The sequence below is a fragment of the Gorilla gorilla genome, chromosome 5, assembly GCF_029281585.2.
Source record: "Gorilla gorilla gorilla isolate KB3781 chromosome 5, NHGRI_mGorGor1-v2.1_pri, whole genome shotgun sequence".
Lineage (NCBI taxonomy): Eukaryota > Metazoa > Chordata > Mammalia > Primates > Hominidae > Gorilla > Gorilla gorilla.
Window position 1 is genome coordinate 133,701,584 of NC_073229.2, and position 24,957 is coordinate 133,726,540.

Here is a 24,957-nt window from a genome sequence, read left to right on the forward strand (position 1 = left end):
TCCCTCCCGGATGGGGCGGCTGGCCGGGCGGGGGGCTGACCCCCCCCACCTCCCTCCCGGATGGGGCGGCTGGCCGGGTGGGGGGCTGACCCCCCCACCTCCCTCCCGGACGGGGTGGCAGGCCGGGCAGAGGGGCTCCTCACTTCCCAGTAGGGGCGGCCGGGCAGAGGCGCCCCTCACTTCCTGGACGAGGCAGCTGGCCGGGTGGGGGGCTGACCCCCCCACCTCCCTCCTGGACGGGGCGGCTGGCCTGGCGGGGCTGACCCCCCACCTCCCTCCCAGACGGGGCGGCTGGCCTGGCGGGGGCTGACCCCCACCTCCCTCCCGGACGGGGTGGCTGCCGGGCGGAGACGCTCCTCACTTCCCAGACGGGGTGGCTGTGGGGCGGAGGGGCTCCTCACTTCTCAGACGGGGCGGCTGCTGGGCGGAGGGGCTCCTCACTTCTCAGATGGGGCGGTTGCCAGGCAGAGGGTCTCCTCACTTCTCGGACGGGGCGGCTGGGCAGAGACACTCCTCACATCCCAGACGGGGTGGCAGGGCAGAGGCGCTCCCCACACCTCAGATGATGGGCGGCCGGGCAAAGACGCTCTTCACTTCCTAGATGGGATGGCGGCCGGGAAGAGGCACTCCTCACTTCCTAGATGGGATGGCGGCCGGGCAGAGACGCTCCTCACTTTCCAGACTGGGCAGCCAGGCAATGGGGCTCCTCACATCCCAGACGATGGGCGGCCAGGCAGAGACGCTCCTCACTTCCCAGACGGAGTGGCGGCCGGGCAGAGGCTGCAATCTCGGCACTTTGGGAGGCCAAGGCAGGCGGCTGGGAGGTGGAGGTTGTAGCGAGCTGAGATCACGCCACTGCACTCCAGCCTGGGCACCATTGAGCACTGAGTTAACGAGACTCCGTCTGCAATCCCGGCACCTCGGGAGGCCGAGTCTGGCGGATCACTCGTGGTTAGGAGCTGGAGACCAGCCCGGTCAACACAGCGAAACCCCGTCTCCACCAAAAAAGTATGAAAACCAGTCAGGCATGGCGGCGCGCGCGCACTCGGCAGGCTGAGGCAGGAGAATCAGGCAGAGGGGTTGCAGTGAGCCGAGATGGCAGCAGTACAGTCCAGCTTTGGCTCAGCATCAGAGGGAGACCGTGGAAAGAGAGGGAGAGGGAGACCGTGGGGAGAGGGAGACGGAGAGGGAGACAGAGAGGGAGACGGAGAGCGAGAGGGAGAGGGAGAGGGAGAGGGAGAGGGAGAGGGAGAGGGAGAGGGAGAGGATTCTTGCCTCGTACTTTATTCTCTTTGAAGCAATTGTGAATGGGAGTTCACTCATGATTTGGCTCTCTGTCTGTTATTGGTGTATAAGAATGCCTGTGATTTCTGCACATTGACTTTGTATCCTGAGACTTTGCTGAAGTTGCTTATCAGCTTAAGGAGATTTGGGGCTGAGATGATGGGGTTTTCTAAATATACAGTCATGTAATCTGCAAACAGGGACAATTTGACTTCCTCTTTTCCTAATTGAATACCATTTATTTCTTTCTCCTGCCTGATTTCCCTGGCCAGAACTTCCAACACTATGTTGAATAGGAGTGGTGAGAGAGGGCATCCCTGTCTTGTGCCAGTTTTCAAAGGGAATGCTTCCAGTTTTTGCCCATTCAGTATGATATTGGCTGTGGGTTTGTCACAAATAGCTCTTATTATTTTGAGATACGTCTCATCAATACCTAATTTATTTAGAGTGTTTAGCATGAAGGGCTGTTGAATTTTGTGAAAGGTCTTTTCTGCATCTATTGAGATAACCATGTGGTTTTTGTCTTTGGTTCTGCTTATATGCTGGTTTGTGTTTTTTGATTTGCGTATGTTGAACCAGCCTTGCATCCTAGGGATGAAGCCCACTTGATCATGGTGGATAAGCTTTTTGATGCGCTGTTGGATTCTGTTTGCCAGTATTTTATTGAGGATTTTTGCATCAATGTTCATCAGGGACATTGGTCTAAAATTCTCTTTTTTTGTTGTGTCTCTGCCAGGCTTTGGTATCAGGATGATGTTGGCCTCATAAAATGAGTTAGGGAGGATTCCCTCTTTTTCTATTGATTGGAATAGTTTCAGAAGGATTGGTACCAGCTCCTCCTTGTACCTCTGGTAGAATTCGGCTGTGAATCCGTCTGGTCCTGGACTTTTTTTGGTTGGTAGGCTATTAATTATTGCCTCAATCTCAGAGCCTGTTATTGGGCGATTCAGGGATTCAACTTCTTCCTAGTTTAGTCTTGAGAGGGTCTATGTGTCCAGGAATTTATCCATTTCTTCTAGACTTTCTAGTTTATTTGCGTAGAGGTGTTTATAGTATTCTCTGATGGTAGTTTGCATTTCTGTGGGATTGGTGGTGATATCCCCTTTATCATTTTTTATTGCATCTATTTGATTCTTCTCTCTTTTCTTCTTCATTAGTCTTGCTAGCAGTCTATCAATTTTGTTGATCTTTTCAAAAAAAGCAGCTCTTGGATTCATTGATTTTTTGAAGGGTTTTTTGTGTCCTATCTCTTTCAGTTCTGCTCTGATCTTAGTTATTTCTTGCCTTCTGCTAGCTTTTCAATGTGTTTGCTCTTGCTTCTCTAGTTCTTTAAATTGTGATGTTAGGGTGTCAGTTTTAGATCTTGACTGCTTTCTCTTGTGGGCATTTAGTGCTATAAATTTCCCTCTACACACTGCTTTAAATGTGTCCCAGAGATTCTGGTATGTTGTGTCTTTGTTCTCACTGGTTTCAAAGAACATCTTTATTTCTGCTTTCATTTCGTTATGTACCCAGTAGTCATTCAGGAGCAGGTTGTTCAGTTTCCATGTAGTTGAGTGGCTTTGAGTGAGTTTCTTATTCCTGAGTTCTAGTTTGATTGCACTGTGGTCTGAGAGACAGTCTGTTATAATTTCTGTTCTTTTACATTTGCTGAGGAGTTCTTTACTTCCAACTATGTGGTCAATTTTGGAATAAGTGCGATGTGGTGCTGAGAAGAATGTATATTCTGTTGATTTGGGGTGGAGAGTTCTGTAGATGTCTATTAGGTCCGCTTGGTGTAGAGCTGAGTTCAATTCCTGGATATCCTTGTGAACTTTCTGTCTCGTTGATCTGTCTAATGTTGATAGTGAGGTGTTAAAGTCTCCCATTATTACTGTGTGGGAGTCTAAGCCTCTTTGTAAGTCTCTAAGGACTTGCTTTATGAATCTGGGTGCTCCTGTATTGGGTGCATATATATTTAGGATAGTTAGCTTTTCTTGTTGAATTGATCCCTTTACCATTATGTAATGGCCTTCTTTGACTCTTTTGATCTTTGTTGGTTGAAAGTCTGTTTTATCAGAGACTAGGATTGCAACATCTGCCTTTTTTTGTTTTCCATTTTCTTGGTAGATCTTCCTCCATCCCTTTATTTTGAGCCTATGTGTGTCTCTGCACGTGAGATGGGTCTCCTGAATACAGCACACTGATGGGTCTTGACTCTTTATCCAATTTGCCAGTCTGTGTCTTTTAATTGGAGCATTTAGTCCATTTACATTTAAGGTTAATATTGTTATGTGCGAATGTGATCCTGTCATTATGACATTAGCTGGTTATTTTGCTCGTTAGTTGATGCAGTTTCTTCCTAGCATCAATGATTTTTACAATTTGGCATGTTTTGCAGTGGCTGGTACTGGTTGTTCCTTTCCATGTTTAGTGCTTCCTTCAGGAGCTCTTGTAGGGCAGGCCTGGTGGTGACAAAATCTCTCAGCATTTGCTTGTCTGTAAAGGATTTTATTTCTCCTTCAGTTATGAAGCTTAGTTTGGCTGGATATGAAATTCTGGGTTGAAAATTCTTTTCTTTAAGAATGTTGAATATTGGCCCCCTCTCTCTTCTGGCTTGTAGAGTTTCTGCCGAGAGATCCGCTGTTAGTCTGGTGGGCTTCCCTTTGTGGGTAACCCGACCTTTCTCTCTGGCTGCCCTTAACATTTTTTCCTTCCTTTCAACTTTGGTGAATCTGACAATTATGTGTCTTGGAGTTGCTCTTCTCGAGGAGTATCTTTGTGGCATTCTCTGTATTTCCTGAATTTGAATGTTGGCCTGCCTTGCTAGGTTGGGGAAATTCTCCTGGATAATATCCTGCAGTGTTTTCCAACTTGGTTCCATTCTTTCTGGCACTTTCAGGTACACCAATCAGACATAGATTTGGTCTTTTCACATAGTCCCATATTTCTTGGAGGCTTTGTTCATTTCTTTTTACTCTTTTTTCTCTAATCTTCTCTTCTCACTTCATTTCATTCATTTGATCTTCAATCACTGATACCCTTTCTTCCAGTTGATCGAATTGGCTACTGAAGCTTGTGCATTCGTCATGTAGTTCTCGTGCCATGGTTTTCAGCTCCATCAGGTCCTTTAAGGAGTTCTCTACACTGGTTATTCTAGTTAGCCATTCGTCTAATCTTTTTTCAAGGTTTTCAGCTTCTTTGCTATGGGTTCAAACTTCCTCCTTTAGCTCGGAGAAGTTTGATCATCTCAAGCCTTCTTCTCTCAACTTGTCAAAGTCATTCTCTGTCCAGCTTTGTTCCATTGCTGGCAAGGAGCTGTGTTCCTTTGGAGGAGGAGAGGCGCTCTGATTTTTAGAATTTTCAGGTTTTCTGCTCTGTTTTTTCCCCATCTTTGTGGTTTTATCTACCTTTGGTCTTTGATGATGGTGACGTACAGATGGGGTTTTGGTGTGGATGTCCTTTCTGTTTGTTAGTTTTCCTTTTAACAGTTAGAACCCTCAGCTGTAGGTGTGTTGGAGTTTGCTGGGGGTCCACTCTAGATCCTGTTTGCCTGGGTATCAGCAGCGGAGGCTGCAGTACAGTGAATATTGCTGAACAGTAAATGTTGCTCCCTGATTGTTCCTCTGGAAGCTTCGTCTCAGAGGGGTAACTGGCCATGTGAGGTGTCATACTGCCCCTACTGGGGGGTGCCTCCCAGTTAGGGTACTCGGGGGTCAGGGACCCACTTGAGGAGGCAGTCTGTCCGTTCTGAGATCTCAAACTCTGTGCTGGGAGAACCACTACTCTCTTCAAAGCTGTCAGACAGGGATATTTAAGTCTGCAGAGGTTTCTGCTGCCTTTTGTTTGGCTATGCCCTGCACCCAGAGGTGGAGTCTACAGATGCAGTCAGGCCTCCTTGAGCTGCAGTGTGCTCCACCCAGTTAGAGCTTCCTGGCCACTTTGTTTACCTACTGCAGCCTCAGCAATGGTGGGTGCCCCTCCCCCAGCCTCGCTGCCATGTTGCAATTCGATCTCAGACTGCTGTGTTAGCAATGAGCGAGGCTCTGTGGGCGTGGGACCCTCTGAGTCAGGCACAGGATACAATCTCCTGTTGTGCTGTTTGCTAAGACCATTGGAAAAGTGCAGTATTAGGGTGGGAGTGACCCGATTTTCCAGGTGCCATCTGTCACAGCTTCCCTTGGCTAGGAAAGGGAATTCCCTGACCCCTTGCAGTTCCCCGGTGAGGCGATGACTTGCCCTGGTTTGGCTCACACTCAGTGGGCTGCACCCACTGTCCTGCACCCACTGTCTGACAAGCCCCATTGAGATGAACCTGGTACCTCAGTTGGAAATTCAGAAATCACCTGTCTTCTCCGTTGCTCACACTGGGAGCTGCAGACTTGAGCTATTTCCATGTTTTTTTCTTTAGAGGTGCCTTCAGTCTGGTCTCTCTGGCAGGGTCAATTTCATCCCTACTGTTCCTGCTGTCATTTCTTTGTCAATGACTTCCAAGTCTTTACCTCTACACCCAACCTCTCTTCTGAGTTTTGATTCCAAATTTTCAAAAAGTTGTGGAGTTTCTCCATCTGAATGCCCTTCTGGAATTATACACACATTATACTGTCAAAAATCATACGGTTAGCCTTCCAAACTGCTCTTCCTTCTGACCCACTAGTACTCACGTGCTACCTGTTAGAGACCTTTGGCCCTCTCCCCTGGCTCCCTCTTCCTTCTTACATTTAATAGCTAAGTCCTGGCATGTCCTCCTCTGTACTCACACTTCTATTTGTGTAATTCTCCCTTAGTTCAAGCCCCTTAGTATATCTCTCCGGGACTAATGCAATAACCTTTTCAAAATGTGTTATTTTCCCCTTGATTATAAAAGCAATAAGTCACACTATAGAAAAATGGAAAAAATAGAGAAAGGCCTTAATAAAAAGGCAAAAATTATCCATAATCCCATATCTCAGAGGTTATTAAAAGTTTATTTCTTTCTAGTTGGTTCTTCATGTGTGCATTCTCTATTATATTATAGTTTTACAGCTTTTTAACTTTATGTAATAACATTTCTTATGCTATTACACATTATTCATTATAATAATTTTTTTGTTTTTGAGATGGAGTTTCACTATTGTTGCCCAGGCTGGAGTGCAATGGCACTGTCTCGGCTCACTGCAACCTCTGTCTCCTGGGTTCAAGTGATTCTCCTGCCTAAGCCTCCGGAGTAGTTGGGATTACAGGCATGCGCCACCACACCCAGCTAATCTTGTATTTTTAGTAGAGACAGAGTTTCTCCATGTTGGTCAGGCTGGTCTCGAACTCCCAACCTCAGGTGATCCACCCGCCTTGGCCTCCCAAAGTTTTGGGATTACAGGCGTGAGCCACTGCACCCGGCCCTACAATAAATTTTAATGGTGCATAATATTTAGCTATTTTGTTTAGGTTTTTACAGTTTTACCACAAATGCACTTTAGAATAACCTGAGGGTACTGAAAAATATCCCAGGCTCACACTCCTAGAGATTCAAATTCAATTATTTTGGTGTGGGGTCCTGGCATCGGTATTTTTAAAGACTCTACAGATGTTTTTAATGTGTATCTCAAGTGAAAAATCACCAGCTTACATGAATATGAAGGAGAAAATTCTTAAATGTATGTTAAACTACATTTTTAACTTTTAAGAATAAAACAAATAAAAGCAAATACATGTACAATTCTATATAAATTAAGATACCGTATTGGTTCCTTAAGCCACCACTCAGAAAGAATTACTTCAAGAATTTCAGGAGGCAAGGGCTCATTTTCCATTAGACTTGATTTGATTACTTCTTCTTCTTCTGTAAGTTGTACTTCTGGAAGCTAAAAACAAAAATCAGAAAACAAAACAAGTTTTAAAACTCTATGCTAATAATTGCATGTTCTCACTCATATGTGAAAGTTAAAGATGAGGACCTCATGGAGGTGGAGAGTAGAATGAAAGTTACCAGAGGCAGGGAAGGGTGTGTGGTAGGGATAGAGGACATGAAGAGAGGCAGGATAATGGGTACAAACATACAGTTAGATAGAAGGTGTAAGTTCTAATGTTCAATAGCACAGAGGGAAACTATAGTTAATAACAATGTATTGTGTATTTCAGGATAACTAGAAGAGAGGGCTTGAAATGCTCCCAACACATAGCAATGATAAGTGCTCAAGGTGATGGATATCATAAATACCCTGACTTGATCCTTATACATTCTATGTGTGTAACAAAATGTCACAGGTACCCCATAAATATGTACAAATACCAATTTAGAAAACCCCAAAATCTATATTCATAAACAATATGGTATTATGTAGCTGATTAGAATGAGACCTGTTATTTTCTCTGAGGTCTTTTTTTGTAGTGTTGCTTATAAACATTTAAAAATTTGGGCTATTTTCTATAAACCAATTATTTAATGTGGTTAGAAATACAGGTTGTACAAAAGTAATTGCGGTTTTTGCTTTAAAAGTAATGGCAAAAACACAACCACTTTTGCACCAACCTATAGTAAATAATATTTACTACAGCTAAGATAAATTATAAGTAATAATATGATTGATTTTCATACATGGCCTTGGGGTCATATCTCATTACTTTTTGCTAAACCTTTTTCAATTTATCACACACACGCCTATAAGGCTTAACTGATTTTTGTTATTTATATTATAATTTTACAGTATTATCTCTCCAACCTAGATCCTGATTATGGGATAAGCCAAACAGGCAGCCATCTGAAATACAAACTAGAAGAGGATTATAATGTAATAACAAATAGAAAGCATTGTGATAATTAACTGAGGTCAAGTCTCTCTAAAGTAGGATCACCCTTGAATGGATAGTAAAAAACTACAGTTCTTACAAAAATGAAACATTTTTGTTGAGTACTTTTGTCATCCAAAATTCTAAAACTGAATAGCTAAGGTATGATAAACTGCTGCTTACCGGGAAGCAGGATTAATTTTATTATCTAAAAATAAAATCCCTTAATTGCTTTCTGACAAGTTATTCAGAAAACAATAAAAGAAAACCAAACAAAAAACTGTAGACAAGCAGGAGATATTTGTTGCACTTTAAAATCTAGACTTGTTAAGTTAAAAAATCTGGATTGACATACTTTTTTCTTGTTTTGAGATGGAGTCTTGCTCTGTTGCCCAGGTTGGAGCACAGCAGTGCGATCTTGGCTCACTGCAACCTCCGCCTCCCGGGTTCAAGTGATTCTCCTGCCTTAGCCTACTGAGTAGCTGGCATTACAGGCATGTGTCACCACGCCTGGCTAATTTTTGTACTTTTAGTAGAGACGGGGTTTCACCATGTTGGCCAGGCTGGTCTCGAACTCCTGACCTCAAGTGATCTGCCTGCCTCAACCTCCCAAAGTGCTGGGATTACAGGCGTGAGCGACCGTGCCTGTCCCGATATACATTTTTTAAATTAATAGGATATCAGTTTCTCCTGAACGCTACTAAATATAGCCGAAAAACATTTAAAGAATATGTCTGAAGGCCAGGCACAGGTGGCTCACGCCTGTAATCCCAGCATTTTGGGAGGCCAAGGTGAGTGGATCACTTGAGGTCTGGAGTTTGAGACCAACCTGGGCAACATGATGAAATCCCATCTATACAAAAAATACAAAAATTACCCTGGCATGGTGGTGCATGCCTGCAGTCCCAGCTACTTAGGAGGCTGAGGTGAGAGGATCGCTTGAGCCCAGGAGTCAGAGGTTGCAGTGAGCCGAGATCACACCACTGCACTCTGGCCTGTGCAAGAGAGGGAGATGCTGTCTCAAAAAGAAAAAAGAATATGTCTGATCAGGTACTTCATTACCTACTAGAACACCATATGTCACTCACTATCCAACCCTGCTTCAACTTTGAGTGTTACATATAACTGCATTTGGATCATTTGAGAACAGATGGCCTATCTATATCAGAAATGGTTAAAATGTGAGATAGAATGAAGAACTTTCATTGTATAACTCCAGATAGAAGCCATGTAAGAGGTTAATACGGTTTGGATCTATTTCCCCACCCAAATCTCATGTGGAATTGCAATCCCCAATGCTGGAGGTGGGGTCTGGTGAGAGGTGATTGGATCATGGGGGCGGTTTCTCATGAATGGTTCAGCACCATTACCCCCTTGGTACTGTCATGACTGTAGTGAGTGAGTGCTCATGAGATCCAGTGGTTTAAAAGTGTGTGGCACCTCCCACCTCACTCTCTCTTTCTCCTGCTCTGGCCATGTGCTGTGTCTGCTCTCCCTTCACCTTCCGCCATGATTGTAAGTTTTCTAAGGCCTCTCCAGAAGCCAAGCAGATGCCACTATGCTTCCTGTATGGCCTGAAGAATTGTGAGCCAGTTAAACCTATTTTCTTTAAAAATTACCCAATCTCAGGTATTTCTTTATAGCAACGAGAGAACAGATTAATACAGTACAAACTTTCTGGTAAGGCATCATTAGAAATTAATATTTTGAGATCTCCACTAAGGCTGGGGCAGATTTTTATGCTATTTGATAGAAATCAGAGAACACAATAATGGAAAAGTTTATTGTCTAAGTCAGATATACCAAATATCATACTTCCAAATAAATGCTATAAAACAGCCTTGTCAAGGAAAATTTTTCTGAAATTTTTTGGAGTCATATAAAACTCTGTACTTTATATTCTAGAAGAGCTGGAAGATTTGTATTTAGCATATGATGAATATGACTGTTTAAATGACTTTTATGGGCTAATTATTTTCTCTTCTAGAAACTTTATAGAGTTTTATACTACCACTACCCCAGAGTAACACCAGTAAGCACAGCTGTCTGCATAGATTAGTACTGCCAGGCACAGTGGCTCATGTCTATAATCCCAGCACTTTGGGAGGCCAAGGTGGGTAAATGGCTTGAGCCCAGGAATTTGAGACCAGCCTGGGCAACATAGCAAAACCCCCATCTCTACAAAAAATACCAAAACTAGCTGGGCATGGTGGTGCACACCTGTAGTCCCAGCTACTTGGGAGGCCAAGTGATATGGTTTGACTGTGACCTCACCCAAATCTCATCTTGAATTCCCACATGTTATGGGAGGGATACAGTGGGAAGTAATTGAATCATGGGGGCAGGACTTTCCCATGCTGTTCTTGTGATAGTGAATAGTCTCACAAAATCTGATGGTTTTATAACGGGGAGTTTCCCTGCACAAGCTCTCTCTTTGCCTGCTGCCATCCACGTAAGATGTGATTTGCTCCTCCTTGCCTTCTGCCATGACTGTGAAGCCTCCCCAGCCACATGAAACTAATTGTAAGTCCACTAAATGTCTTTCTTTTGTAAATTGCCTGGTCTCGGTATGTCTTTGTCAGCAGTGTGAAAATGGACTAATACACCAAGGCAGGAGGATCACCTGAGCCCAGGGAAGTTGAGGCTTTGGTGAGCTGTGATTGTGCCACTGCCCTCCTGTCTGGGTGACAGATGGAGACCCTGTCTCAAAAACAACAACAATAACAACAGCAAAAACAAAACAAACAAAAAACAAAAAAAGAGATTACTACCTGCTTTTTTGTATTTTCTTCCTCAACTTTGACATTGGCCTGAATTGCAAGCTCTTCAAGTTCTTGTTTGGCAGCTTGCTCGTCCTCAGAATCTTCCTCAAATTCAGGTCCCACTTTCTTTTCAGTTTTGAGTAGTAGTTTTTCTTGAAGAACTTCTTCAAACTGAATGTGAAAAATGTTTAATTTTTCTGCCAACTGTCTTCCACACATAGTTTTGCCAGAGCCCTGGGGGCCGACAAGGCATATTCTTAATGGAGGAGCCTGTCACAGAGGGTGGGTCAGGGAGGGGTGGGATAAAGGGAGAGTGAAGGAAAAGCAGTTTTGAGTAATTTAGAACACATAAGACTTATTAACTGCCCTCCCTAAGATGGGATAGGAATGATCACATCATGAACTCAAGGATGCTTAGATATTAGGATTTCAATTAACATAATTAGTTCCATCAACACTGGTCCTCAGGGAGCACCAACAACCATATATGATTATCTTGGTATCATATGCCAAAAGGCATTTAATAAAATAGAGTTTACTTATTTTTGTTTTTGACAAAAGTTTTAGTTAATACAGAATGGAAAGATACTTTCTTAACATAATAAAATAAATCTATCAAACAGAAAGCCCACTAATAATAAAAATTTAGAGCCTTCTCCATTTATTCCAGTAATCTCAGGACTCACATTGTATGGATCATCCACGGGATGCTGAAACTGTCAAGAACAATGGTGAGTACTGGAATGAAGCAGCAGCTAAGTCTTCTGTGATTGTGAGGAAATACTAAGAAATTAGTAGGTGACAGCAGCAAGGAGGAACGGGGCTTCTTGATATATCTGAGTAAGATAAGCCTCAAAGGGGCTGGAGTTTTTGCAAGGGGAAGGAGAAAAATTAGAATGACATGAAATTATATAGCTGCAGCCTCACACCATACTTTTAAATCACATTTTAAACCTCTCCGTGATAAAACTACCGGATTAACACTTCACTCACCCACCAGTTAAACGTCTCGCAACTAGGGCTGTCTGGTGCTCAGACTGTATTCAGGTACCCTATGGTAGGGAAGGGAAATGTTTCGGGAAAACCCAGTTCATTTTATGCTTTGCAAAACTATGGAAATACAGTCAGGATTTCAGGATCTTATCCACATGGATTTGTGTAAAACAAGGCAATAGATCACAAACAGCAAACCAGACTAAGCGGAAATTACAGCTGAAAACAACAACAGAAAAGGGTAAGTGGCCACAGTCCTTAAATGACCCCCAACACCAGTGGATTGGGGCTTCTTTGTGAGGGCACAACCATCCACATACTTCAGTAGTCTCATGGGCACTATATAAAAAATTGAGGTTCATGAAAATGGCCCAAATTATACAGAAGAGCTTAGATTGTGTTCCATGTGTTCATTTTAAGAAGGCATTGATATTATCAAAAGTAATAAGGCAATATATTGTGATGTATATATCTTGCTCCAGTAATCCTATCCCAGGGAGCTATAGCATAGCACAGTAGTAAAGTAATTCAAGAAAGCCAAAACACTTATAGCCAACTCATTTTCTACAAAAGCACCAAATACATGGAAGAAAGGATGGTCTCTTTAATATATGGTGCTGTGAAAGCTGGATATCCATATGCAGAAGAATGAAACTAGATCCTCATCTTTCACCTATACAGAAATCAACTCAAAATGGATTAAAGACCTAAATGGAAGACCTGAATATATAAAACTGCTAGAAGAAAACATTGGGGAAGTGCTACAGGACATTGGTCTGGGCAAAGATTTTTCCAGGTAAAACCTCAAAAACACAGGCAATAAAAGCAAAAATAGACACATAGGATTACATTAACCTAAAAAAACCTCTGTATCACAAAGAAAATAACATAGTAAAAAGACAACCTACAGAATAGGAGATAAGATTTGCAAAGTATCCATCCAACAAGGGATTAATAACCAGAATATATAAAGAACTCAAACAGCTCAGTAGCAAAAAGAAACCCCAAATATTCTGATTTAACAATGGGGAAAAAAGACCTGAACAGACATTTCTCAAAAGAACACATACAAATGGACAACAGGTATATGAAAAAATGCTCAATATCACTAATCATCAGGGAAATGCAAATCAAAACCACAGTGAGATATCATCTCACCTCAATTAGAATGGCTATTATCAAAAAGACAAAAAAAATAGCAAATACTGATGAGGATGTGAAGAAAGGGGAACACTTGTACACTGTTGTGGAAATGTAAAGTAGGAAAGCCATTAAGGAAAACAGTATGGAATTTTCTCAAAAATCTAAAAATATGAGGGGTCCTCAAAAAGTTGACGGAAAATGCATATTATGACAAAACTATGCATGCATTCACTTTTTTTGCACCAAATAAACTCATATGAACTTGTTATAACATGTCTGAACAGGATCTAGTTTGAGGCACTAAGAAAGATAAGACATCAGTTTGAAAACAGCCCCTATCAGAGCAACATGAGTTCTGCTAAAATTGAAGTAGGAATAAACATCAAATTTATGGTGAAGCTTGAGAAGAAGAATGGTGAAATCATTGATGCTTTATGAAAGTTTCGGGGACAATGCCCCAAAGAGATCAGCAGTTTCCAAATGGACAATTTGTTTGAAAAAAGGACAAGACAATGTTGAAGATGAAGCCTGCAGTAACAGACCATCCACTTAAATTTGTGAGGAAAAAATTTTTCTTGTTTGTGGCCTAATTGACAAGGACTGATGATTAACAGCAGAAACAATAGTCAAAACACCTAGACATCTAGGTTGGCTCAGTGTACAATTTTTCTGACTGAAAAATTAAAGTTGAAAAAAGTTTCTACTCTATGATTGCCAAAACTGTTGCACCCAGATCATCTGCTGACAAAAACAGAGCTTTCGATGGAAATTTTAAACACATGGGATCAGAATCTTGAAGCATTTGTTTGAAGAATTGTAGAGGAGATGAAACATGGCTTTATCAGTATGATCCTGAAGACAAAGCACAATCAAAGCAATGGCTACTAAGAGGTGGCAGTGGTCCAGTCAAAGCAAAAGTGGACTGGTCAAGCACAAAGGTCATGGCAACAGCTTTATTTTTTTGAGGATCAATGCATTTTCCTTGTTGAGCTTCTGGAGGGCCAAAGAGCAATAACATCTGCTTATGATGAGAGTGCTTTGAGAAAGTCAGCCAAAGCTGTAACAGAAAAATGTCCAGGGAAGATTCACCAAAGTGTCCCTCTCCACTATAACAATGCTCCACTAAAAAATGACTATTGTATAGCCATGGTAACAATAGCCACTCAACCAATTTTAAATTGGTTTAATTAATCAGGGTAAACTCACTTCAGGGAATACATTTTTGCAATCCAACCAACCAGTGTCAGCCCTCACTCTCGAAACTCAACCAATCAGGATGGACTTACACCTATAACAATTCCCTGAGTGTGAACCAGTCAACAGCAGCATCACTAGAGTAATCTTACTTCCATAGATGTCAACCCACTTATGCCTCTGAAAGTTCACCAATCCCTGAATTCCACTCTTCTCCAAAATCCTGTAAAAGACCATCATCCTGCTCTGCTCTGAGAGACTAACCAGAATGACTGGCCTCACTATAGTAAGGAATTAATCCATCTGTGGGGTTTGTTTGTGTTTGTGTTTTGTTTTATTTTTATTTCAGCTAAAAAGGCAGATATTAAGTGCTGGTTTGACACAAGTCACTACTAAAGAAATCAAAATAGATAATTATCTTATGTTATATTCCAAAAAGTTGTTCTTTGAACTTAGATATTTTCTTTATATTGTAATATCAGATTGGGGATTTCACCCTTAAGTAAATTGATGGTGATTGGTAATCAGTCCCAAAAAAATCCTGTGGGAGCAATCATTAAGATAGGAATACTGTCTCACCTTCAGTGGTTCTTTATGAGCCACATAATCCTCAGGATGCTCCAAAAACTTTTCTTTAGCCTCAGCACTTGAAAAGTAGTAGATCTTTTCTCGATACTTGGCTGCTTCTTCTGTGTTTCCTGGTTGCAGGATGAAGTTTTCTTTGAGGACCACCGGACAAAAGTGTTTTGTGTCTCCCAAATGCCTCTTTCTCTCCTTCATTTTATCTTCACCCTAGAAACGGTATTCAAAGTTTGAAGAACATTAAACTAAAAAAGTATTTTGATGCAGAGAATTTTTTAAAATGCTTCTTGAATAATATTTAATCTGTAGCAACTTGAAAACTATCCACAAAAAACCAGTCCTTATATTATTTTAATTAATTAAAAATCAGTTTCTCATATATTACTCTAAGTGCACATTCTAAGTTTCTTTATTTTCATGAGGAAAATAAAGCAGCACTGAGAATGAAGGTGCCCCCAGTCCTCAACCAACATAGATGTAATGAAAAACTCCGGGATGTGTTGATGCTGGGTCATTGTGAGGTCAGTTTCTAAAATAGAATTATTCCCTAAAAGTAAAAGCTGAGTCAAGGTCACAACTTCTTACCCATGGCAAATTAAATGAGAGATGCCTCAGGATTTACTTTGGTATTAAGTGGATATATGATCAAATAATAATTTGGAAATATCCTATTTAGCTCAATTGAAAGTGTAAAATGTATTTTCATTTATGATAAAGAAAATATTGCAAAGTCCATTAAGGATTCTTTCAATTTATTTAAAGCAAGGGAAATACACTTAAAAAAATGTTTTCTATGATATAAAATACATGCTTACTGTAAAAATATTCAAAACACATCACAATGTATAAAAAGTGAAAATCTCTTTTCACCTTTTTTCTTCCAGTACTATGTTAGCATTCTTAATAGTTTTATCTCCCAGACTCATTAAAAAAAATCCTACCAATATGCCTATAAAAATAGATATATATTTAGGCACATATATAGTATTTTTAAAAATACAAAGGGAATACTTTACATACTTATTTACATCATACTTCTTTCCACAAAACAAGATACAACAAACTTTCTATAAAGGTGCAAAAATGAGACCAACCTTTCCTTTTACTATTCTTACTTGATATTAATATCAGAATATGCAAGCCTTGGCTGGGTGCGGGGGCTCATGCCTGTAATCCCAGCACTTTGGGAGGCCGAGGCGGGGTGGATCACATGAGGTCAGGAGTTCGAGACCAGCCTGGCCAACATGGTGAAACCCTTTCTCTACTGAAAATATAAAAACTAGCCAGGCATGGTGGTGCATGCCTGTAATCCCAGCTATTCAGGAGGCTGAGGCAGGAGAATCACTTGAGTCCGAGAGGTGGAGGCTGCAGTGAGCCGAGATGGCACACTGCACTCCAGCCAGGGTGACAGAATGAGACTCCATCTCAAAAAAAAAAAAAAAAAAAAAAATGCAAGCTTCAAAACGAGCTGGAAAATAATGATTTTTTTCCTATGATGTTCAAAAAATACAGGGACTTATCTAATCAGTGAAGGTGTATGTAAGAAATGACCTATAAAGCCTCCCCCACCTATTATTTTGGTTTAGCTTTTATCTTTCTTCCTAAGCCCATATTTTAGTAATTGATTTTATTTGGGGTAAAATCCTTTCAAGTCCTTATAATTTTTTTCAGTTTTTCTTTATTTCTTCCAAAAAAAAAAAAGGGGGGGTACATGTGCAGAAAGTGCAGGTTTGTTACATAGGTACACATGTGCCATGGTGGTTTGCTGCAACTATTGATCCATCCTCTACGTTCCTTCCTCTTACCCCCAACAGGCCCTGGTGTGTGTTATTCCCCTCTTGGTGTCCATGTGTTTTCAGTGTTCAACTCCCACTTATAAGTGGGAACATGTGATTTTGGTTTTCTGTTCCTGTGTTACTTTGCTGAGGATGATGACTTCCAGCTCCATTCATGTCCCTGCAAAGGACATGATCTCATTCTTTTTTACGGCTGCATAGCATCCCATGGTGTATATATACCACATTTTCTTTATCCAGTCTATCATTGATGGGCATTTGGGTTGGTTCCATGTCTTTCCTATTGTAAATAGTGCGACAATAAACATATGTGTGCTTGTGTCTTTATAGTACAATGGTTTATATTCCTGTGGATATATACCCAGTAATGGGATTGCTGAGTCAAATAGTATTTTGGTTCTAGATCCTTGAGGAATCGCCACACTGTGTTTCAAATAATTGAACTGATTTGCACTCCCACCAACAGTGTAAAAGCATTCCTATTTCTCCACAGCCTCACCAGCATCTGTCATTTCCTGACTTTTTAATAATCGCCATTTTGGCTGGCGTGAGATGGTATCTCAGTGTGGTTTTGATTTGCATTTCTCTGATGATCAGTGATGTTGAGCTTTTTTCATGTTTGCTGCCCACATAAATGTCTTCTTTTGAGAAGTGTCTGTTCATATATTTGGACTACTTTTTGATGGGGTTGTTTATTTTTTTCTTGTAAATATGTTTAAGTTCAACATAAATTCTGAATATTAGACTTTTGTCAGATGGGTAGATTGCAAAAATTTTCTCCCATTCTTCAGGTTGCCTGTTCACTCTGATGATAAGTTTCTTTTGCTGTGCAGAAGCTCTTTAGTTTAATTAGATCCCATTTGTCAACTGTGGCTTTTGTTGCAATTGCTTTTGGCATTTTTGTCATGAAGTCTTTGCCCATGCCTATGTCCTGAATGGTATTGCCTAGGTTTTCTTCTACGGTTTTTTATGCTTTTGGGTTATACATTTAAGTCTTTAATCCATCTTGAGTTAATTTTTGTATAAGGTGTAATGAAAGGGTCCAGTTTCAGTTTTCTGCATACGGCTAGCCAGTTTTCCCAGCACCATTTACTGAATAGGAGATCCTTTCCTCATTGCTTGTTTTTGTCAGGTTTGTTGAAGATCAGATGGTTGTAGATATATGGTATTATTTCTGAGGTCTCTATTCTGTTCCATTGGTCTATATGTCTGTTTTGGTACCAGTACCATGCTGTTTTGGTTACTGTAGCCTTGCAGCAAGCTTGAAGTCAGGTAGCGTGATGCCTCTAGCTTTGTTCTTTTTGCTTAGAATTGTCTTGGCTATATAGGATCTTCTTTGATTCCATATGAAATTTAAGTTAGTTTTTTCTAATTCCGTGAAAATGTCAATGGTAGTTTGATGGGAATAGCATTGAATCTATAAATTACTTTGGGTAGTATGGCCATTTTCATGATATTGATTCTTCCTATCCATGAGGATGGAAAGTTTTTCTTTGTTTGTGTCTTCTCTTATTTCCTTGAGCAGTGGTTTGTAGTTCTCCTTGAAGAGGTCCTTCATATCCCTTGTTAGCTGTATTCCTAGGTATTTTATTCTCTTTGTAGTGATTGTGAATGGAAGTTCATTCATGATTTGGCTCTCTGCTTGCCTATTGTTGGTGTAAAGGAATGCCTGTGATTTATGAACATTGATTTTGTATCCTGAGACTTTGCTGAAGTTGCTTATCAGTTCAAGAAGTTTTTGGGCTGAAATAATGGGGTATTCTAGATATAAAATCATGTCATCTGCAAGCAGAGACAACTTGACTTCCTCTCTTCCTATTTGAATACCCTTTATTTCTTTATCTTGCCTGATTGTCCTGGCCAGAACGTCCAATACTATGTTGAATGGGAGTGGTGAGAGAAGGTATCCTTGTCTTGCACTGGTTTTCAAAGGGAATGCTTCCAGCTCTTGCCCATTCAATATGATATTCGCTGTGGCTTTGTCATAAATAGCTCTTATTATTTTGAGATATGTTCCATCAATACCTAGTTTATTGAGAGTTTTTAACATGAAGTGATGTTAAATTTTATCAAAGGCCTTTTCTGCATCTATTAAGATAATCATGTGGCTTTTGTCTTTGGTTCTGTTTATGTGATGGATTATGTTTATTGACTTGTGTATGTTGAACCAGCCTTGCATCCCAGGGATGAAGCCAACTTGATCATGGTGGATAAGTTTTTTGATGCACTGCTGGATTCTGTTTGACAGTATCTTATTGAGGATTTTTGAATTGGTGTTCATCAGGGATATTGGCTGAAGCTTTCTTTTTTTGTTGTGTCTCTGCCAGGTTTTGGTATCAGGCTGATGCTTCATAAAATGAATTAGGGAGGAGTCTCTCCTTTTCAGTTGTTTGGAATAGTTTCAGAAGTAATGGTACCAGCTCCTCTTTGCATTTCTGGTATAATTCAGCTGTGAATCCATCTGATCCTGGGATTTTTATGCTTGGTAGGCTATTAATTACCTCCTCAATTTCAGAACTTGTTATTGGTCTACTCAGGGATTCAACTTCTTCCTGATTCAGTCTTGGGAGGGTGTATGTGTCCAGGAATTTATTCATTTCTTCTAGATTTTCTAGTTTATTTGCATAGAGGTGTTAATATTCCCAGATGGCAGTTTGTATTTCTTTTCTTTCTTTCTTTTTTTTTTGGAGAAAAAGTCTCATTCTGTAGCCCAGGATGGAGTGCAATGGTGTGATCTCTGCTCACTGCAACCTCCACCTCCCAGGCTCAAGCTATTCTCCTGTCTCAGCCTCTCGAGTAGCTGGGATTACAGACGTGCACCACCATGCCCAGATAATTTTTGTATTTTTAGTACAGATAGGGTTTCACTATGTTAGCCAGGCTTGTCTCGAACTCCTGACCTCAGGTGATCTGCCCACCTTGGCCTCCCAAAGTGCTGGGAGTGCAGGCGTGAGCCACCGCACCCAGCCCAGCAGTTTGTATTTCTGTGGGGTCAGTGGTGATATCCCCTTTATCATTTGTTATTGTGTCTATTTGATTCCTCTCTCTCAATAGTCTAGCTAGTGGTCTATGTGTTTTGTTAATTTTTTAAAAAACCAACTCCTGGATTCATTGGTATTTCAGAAGGTTTTTTTGTGTCCCTATCTCCTTCAATTCTTCTCTTATCTTAGTTATTTCTTGTCTTCTGCTAGCTTTTGGATTAGTTTGCTCATGCTTCTTTAGCTCTCTTCATTGTGATGTTAGGGTGTCGATTTGAGATCTTTCTAGCTTTCTGATGTGGGCATTTAGTGCTATAAATTTCCCTCTTAACACTGCTTTAGCTGTGTCCCAGAGATTCTTGTACATTGTCTCTTTGTTCTCATTGGTTTCAAAGAACTTCTTGATTTCTGCCTTATTTCATTATTTATCCAGCAATCATTCAGGAGCAGGTTGTTCAATTTCCATGAAATTGTGTGATTTTGAATGAGTCTCTTAATCCTGAGTCTTAATTTGCTTGCACTGTGGTCTGAGAGACTGTTTGTTATGATTTCAGTTCTTCTGCATTTGCTGAGGAGTGTTTTACTTCCAATTATGTGTTTGATTTTAAAATAAGTGCCATGTGGCACTGAGAAGAATATATATTCTATTGATTTGGGGTATCAAGTTCTGTAGATGTCAACTAGGTCCACTTGATCCAGGGTTGAGTTCAAGTCCTGAATATCCTCATTAATTTTCTGTCTCAATGATCTAATACTGACAATGGGGTGTTAAAGTCTCCCACTATTATTGAGTGGGATTCTAAGTCTCTTTGTAGGTCTCTAAGAACTTGTTTTATGAATCTGGCTGCTCTTGTATTGGGTGCATATATGTTCAGAATAGTTAGCTCTTCTCGTTGAATTGTTCCCTTTACCATTATATAGTCTCCTTCTTTGTCTTTTTTGATCTTTAATGGTTTCAAGTCCGTTTGGTCAGAGACTAAGATTGTGACCCCTGCTTTTTTTGGCTTTCCATTTGTTTGGTAAATTTTCTTCCATCCCTTTATTTTGAGCCTGTGTGTATCTTTGCATGTGAGATGAGTCTCTTGAAGACAGCATACCAATAGATCGTGGTTCTTTATCTAGCTTGCCATTCTGTACATTTGAATTGGGGCATTTAGCCCATTTACATTTAAGGTTAGTATAGATATGTGTGACTCTGATCCTGTCATCATGATGCTATTTGCTTATTTTGCACACTAGTTGATGCAGTTTCTTTGTAGTGTCATTGGTCTTTATATTTTGGTGTATTTTTGCAGTGGCTGGTACCAGTTTTTGCTTTCCAGTACATATTTAGTGCTTCTTTCAGGAGCTCTTGCAGGGCAGGCCTGGAGGTAATGAAATCCCTCAGCATTTGCTTGTCTGGAAAGGATTTTATTTCTCCTTTGCTTATGAAGCTTAGTTTGGCTGGATATGAAATTCTGGGTTGAAAATTCTTTAAGAATGTTGAATATTGGCCCCCAGTCTCTTATGCTTTGTAAAGTTTCTGCTGAGAGGTCCACTGTTAGTCTGATGGGCTTCCCTTTGTATGTTACCTGACCTTTCTCTCTGGCTGCCCTTAACAGTTTTTCCTTCATTTCAACCTTGGAGAATCTGATGATTATGTGTTTTGGGGTTGATCTCATGGAGTATCTTAATGGTGTTCTCTGTATTTCCTGAATTTGAATGTTGGCCTGTCTCGCTAGATTGAGGAAATTCTCCTGGATAATATCCTGAAGTGTGTTTTCCAGCTTGTTTCCATTCTCCCTGTCTCCTTCTGGTACTCTAATCAATTGTAGGTTTGGTCTTTTTATGAAGTCCCATATTTCTTGGAGGCTTTGTTCATTCATTTTCATTCTTTTTTCTCTATTGTTGTCTGCATGTCTTATTTCAGTAAGGTGTTCTTCAAACTCCAATATCCTTTCTTCTGCTTGGTCAATTCAACCGTTGACACTTATGTATACTTCACAAAGTTCTCATGCTGTGTTTTTCAGCTCCATCAGGTCACTTATGTTCCTCTCTAAACTGATTATTCTAGTTAGCAATTGCTCTAACCTTCTATCAAGGTTAACATGCTCCTTTAACTCATCTTAATTTTTTATTATCTATCTTCTGAAGCCTACTTCTGTCAGTTCATCCATCTGATCCTCCATCCAGTTCTGTGCCCTTGGTGGAGAAACACTGCAATCATTTGGAGGAGAAGATGCACTCTGACCTTTTGGGTTTTCAGCATTTTTTCACTGATTCTTTCTATCTTCGTGAGTTTGTCAAGTTTCAGTCTTTGAGGCTGCTGACCCTTGGATGGGGTTTTTGTGGGGGCATTTTTGTTGTTGTTGATGCTGTTGTTGTCACTTTCTACTTGTTTGTTTTTCTTTCAATAGTCAGGTCCCTCTTCTGTAGGGCTGCTGCAGTTTGCTGGGGGTTCACTTCAGACACTACTCATCTGATTTGCCCCCGTGCCTGAAGATGTTACTTGAGAGGGCTAGAGAGCAGCAAAGATGGGTGCCTGCTCCTTCTTCTGGGACTTTTGACCTTGAGGAACACCAACCTGATGCCAGTAGGATCGCTCCTGTATAGAATGTCTAACAACCCCTGTTAGAGGGTCTCACCCAGTTGGGTGGCACAGGGAGCCAGACCCATCTAAAGAAGCACTTTGTCCCTTGGTGGAGAGGGTATGTTTTGCTGAAGGGAAACCCACTCATCTGGGCTGCCTGGATTCCTCAGAACTACCAAGAGGAGAGGCTAAGTCTGCTGGTTTGCAGAGACTGCAGTCACCCTTCCTCCTATGTTGATGAATTACTGAATGGTTTCCAATTTGGAGCTATTACAAATAAAGCTGCTGTGACCACTCATCAAGTCTTTGAATAGGCATGTGCTCTCCTTTCTCTGGGATAAATTCCTAGGAGTGGAAGGACTGGGTGCTATGGTAGGTGTATATTTATCTGTTTAAGAAATTGCCAAACTGTTTTCCAAAGTGGTTGTACCAAGTTATATTCCCACGAGCAGTATATAAGAATTCAAGTTATTCTGCATCCTAGCTAACACTTGGTATGGTCAGTCTTTGATTTTAGGCATTCTAATCACTATCTAATAGCGTCTCATTGTGATTTTAATTTTTACTTCCTTAATGACTAATGAGGTTGAACATCTTTTCATGTACCTATTAGCCATCTGTATATTTTATTTGGTGAAGTATCTGGTGTCTGTTAAAATCTTTTGCCCATTAAAAAAATGGGTTGTTTTCTCATTGAGTATTAAGAGTTCTTTATCTATTCTGGATATAAGGACTTGCATCAGATATGTGATTTGCAAATATTTTATCCAAGTTTGTCTTTTCATTCTCTTAATAGTGTTTTTTTTAAAATAGTTTAGTTCTTACTTTTGACGAAGGCCAATTTATCATTCTTTTTCTTTATGGATTCTGCTTTTGGTGTCATGTCTAAGAAATTTTTGCCTAATCCAAGGTCTCAAAGATTCTCTCTTATGTTTCTTCCAGAAGTTTTGTAATGTACATTTAGGCCTATAATACATTCTAAGTTAGTTTTTGTATATCATGTGAGGTTTGGTTCAAAGTTCATTATTTTGCATATAGATCTCCAATTGTTCCAGCACTATTTATTAAAACTACTGTCCTTTCTCCACTAAATTGCCTCTGTAGATTTGTCAATAATCAATTGTCCATATATGTGTGGCTCTATATCTGGACTCCCTTGTGTTCTATTAATCTGTTTGCTGTTTTGTGCCAATGACACTATTTTGATAGCTATAACTTTATAATTAATTAATCTTGAAATCAAATGTATTAATTCTCTTACTTGGTTATTCTTTCTAAAATTTGTTTTCATTATTTTAAGTACTCTGGATTTTCAAATGAATGTTAGGATCAATTTATAAGTTTCTACCAAACAGTCTGCTGGGTTTTTAATTTTGATTACATGGAATCTGTAGATAAATTTGGGGAGAACTGATATAATAATATTAAGTCTTCTGACCTATGAACATGGTATATTTACTTTTTTTTTTTTTTTGAGATGGAGCCTTGCTCTGTCACCTAGGCTGGGGTGCGGTGGCACAATCTTGGCTCACTGCCCAAGATCAAACGATTTTCATGTCTCAGCATTGCCAGCAGCTGGGATTACAGGCATACACCACCACGCCCGGCTAATTTTTATATTTTCAGTAGAGAGGGGGGTTCGCCATGTTGGCTAAGCTGCCTTGAACTCCTGACCTCAAGTGATCCGCCTGACTTGGCCTCCCAAAGTGCTAGGATTACAGACGTGAGCCACCATACTCAGCCATGGTATATCTATCTGTTCTTTTTTTTTTTTTTTTTTTTTTTTTTGAGATGGGGTCTCTCTCTGTCGCCCAGGCGGAGTGCAGTGGCGCGATCTCGGCTCACTGCAAGCTCTGCCTCCCGGGTTCACGCCATTCTCCTGCCTCAGCCTCCCGAGTAGCTGGGACTACAGGCGCCTGCCACCTCGCCCGGCTAATTTTTTGTATTTTTAGTAGAGATGGGGTTTCACCGTGTTAGCCAGGATGGTCTTGATCTCCTGACCTCGTGATCTGCCCGCCTTGGCCTCCCAAAGTGCTGGGATTACAGGCATGAGCCACTGCACCCAGCCTGGTATATCTATCTGTCCATTTATGTAGGCTTTCTTCAATTTGTCTCAGCACAGTTTTGTAGTTTTTAGTGTATTGTTCCTGGATCTTTTGCTAAATTTATCCCTTCATATTACATATTCTTGATCCTATTTTGAAAGGCATTTAAAAATCAATTTCTGATTGTCTATTGCTTACACATAGAAATAAAATTGGTTTTTGAATACTGATTTTATGTCCTGAAACTTTGCTAAATTCAATTATTAGTAGCTTTTTTTTTGTTGATTCCATTGGCTTTTCTACATAGATGTATTAATTTCATAATGCTGCTTAACAAATTACCACAAATATAGTGGCTTAAAACAACAAACATGTATTTTCTTACAGTTTTGGAGATCAGAATCCCAGAGAGTTTTATGGGGCTACTGTGAATTTGTTGGCAGCGTTAATTCTTTCTGGAGGCCTCAGGAGAGAATCCATTCCTGCTTCTCCACTTCTAGGGTTGGCTCATGGTCCTTTTCTCTATCTTCAAAGCCAGCTTAAAAGCACCTTCTCTCTGACTTCCTGTTTTCCTCTTACAAGGACCTTTGTGATTACACTGGTCCACGTGGATAATCCATGATAACTCCCTCATCTCAGGATCCTTAATTTAGTCATATCTGCAAAATCCTTTTTGCCATATAAGGTAACATTCACAGGTGTCAATTCACAGCTTAGGACATGAACTTCTTTGGCGTGCCATTATTCAGTCTATCACGGTAGAAAATCTTATCTCCTACATATAAAGATAGTTGCATCTTTCTTTTTCAATCTGAATGCCTTTTATTTCTTTTCCTTGTCTGAATGCAGTAACCAAACCTTCAGTAT

General features: G+C 40.5%; 1 protein-coding gene across 2 annotated transcripts in view; it reads right to left on the reverse strand.

Annotated features, from left to right (window-relative positions):
* AK9 (adenylate kinase 9) overlaps positions 1-24,957 on the reverse strand; it is a 199,178-nt gene that overhangs the window by 44,528 nt on the left and 129,693 nt on the right. For both annotated transcript variants that reach the window (XM_055392090.2, XM_055392089.2), the window contains exons 25-27: positions 14,700-14,912; positions 10,800-11,060; positions 6,979-7,103 (exon numbers count right to left, since the gene is read on the reverse strand). In XM_055392090.2, coding sequence (XP_055248065.1) covers positions 6,979-7,103; positions 10,800-11,060; positions 14,700-14,912 — 599 coding nt within the window. The remainder of the gene's footprint in view (positions 1-6,978; positions 7,104-10,799; positions 11,061-14,699; positions 14,913-24,957) is intronic.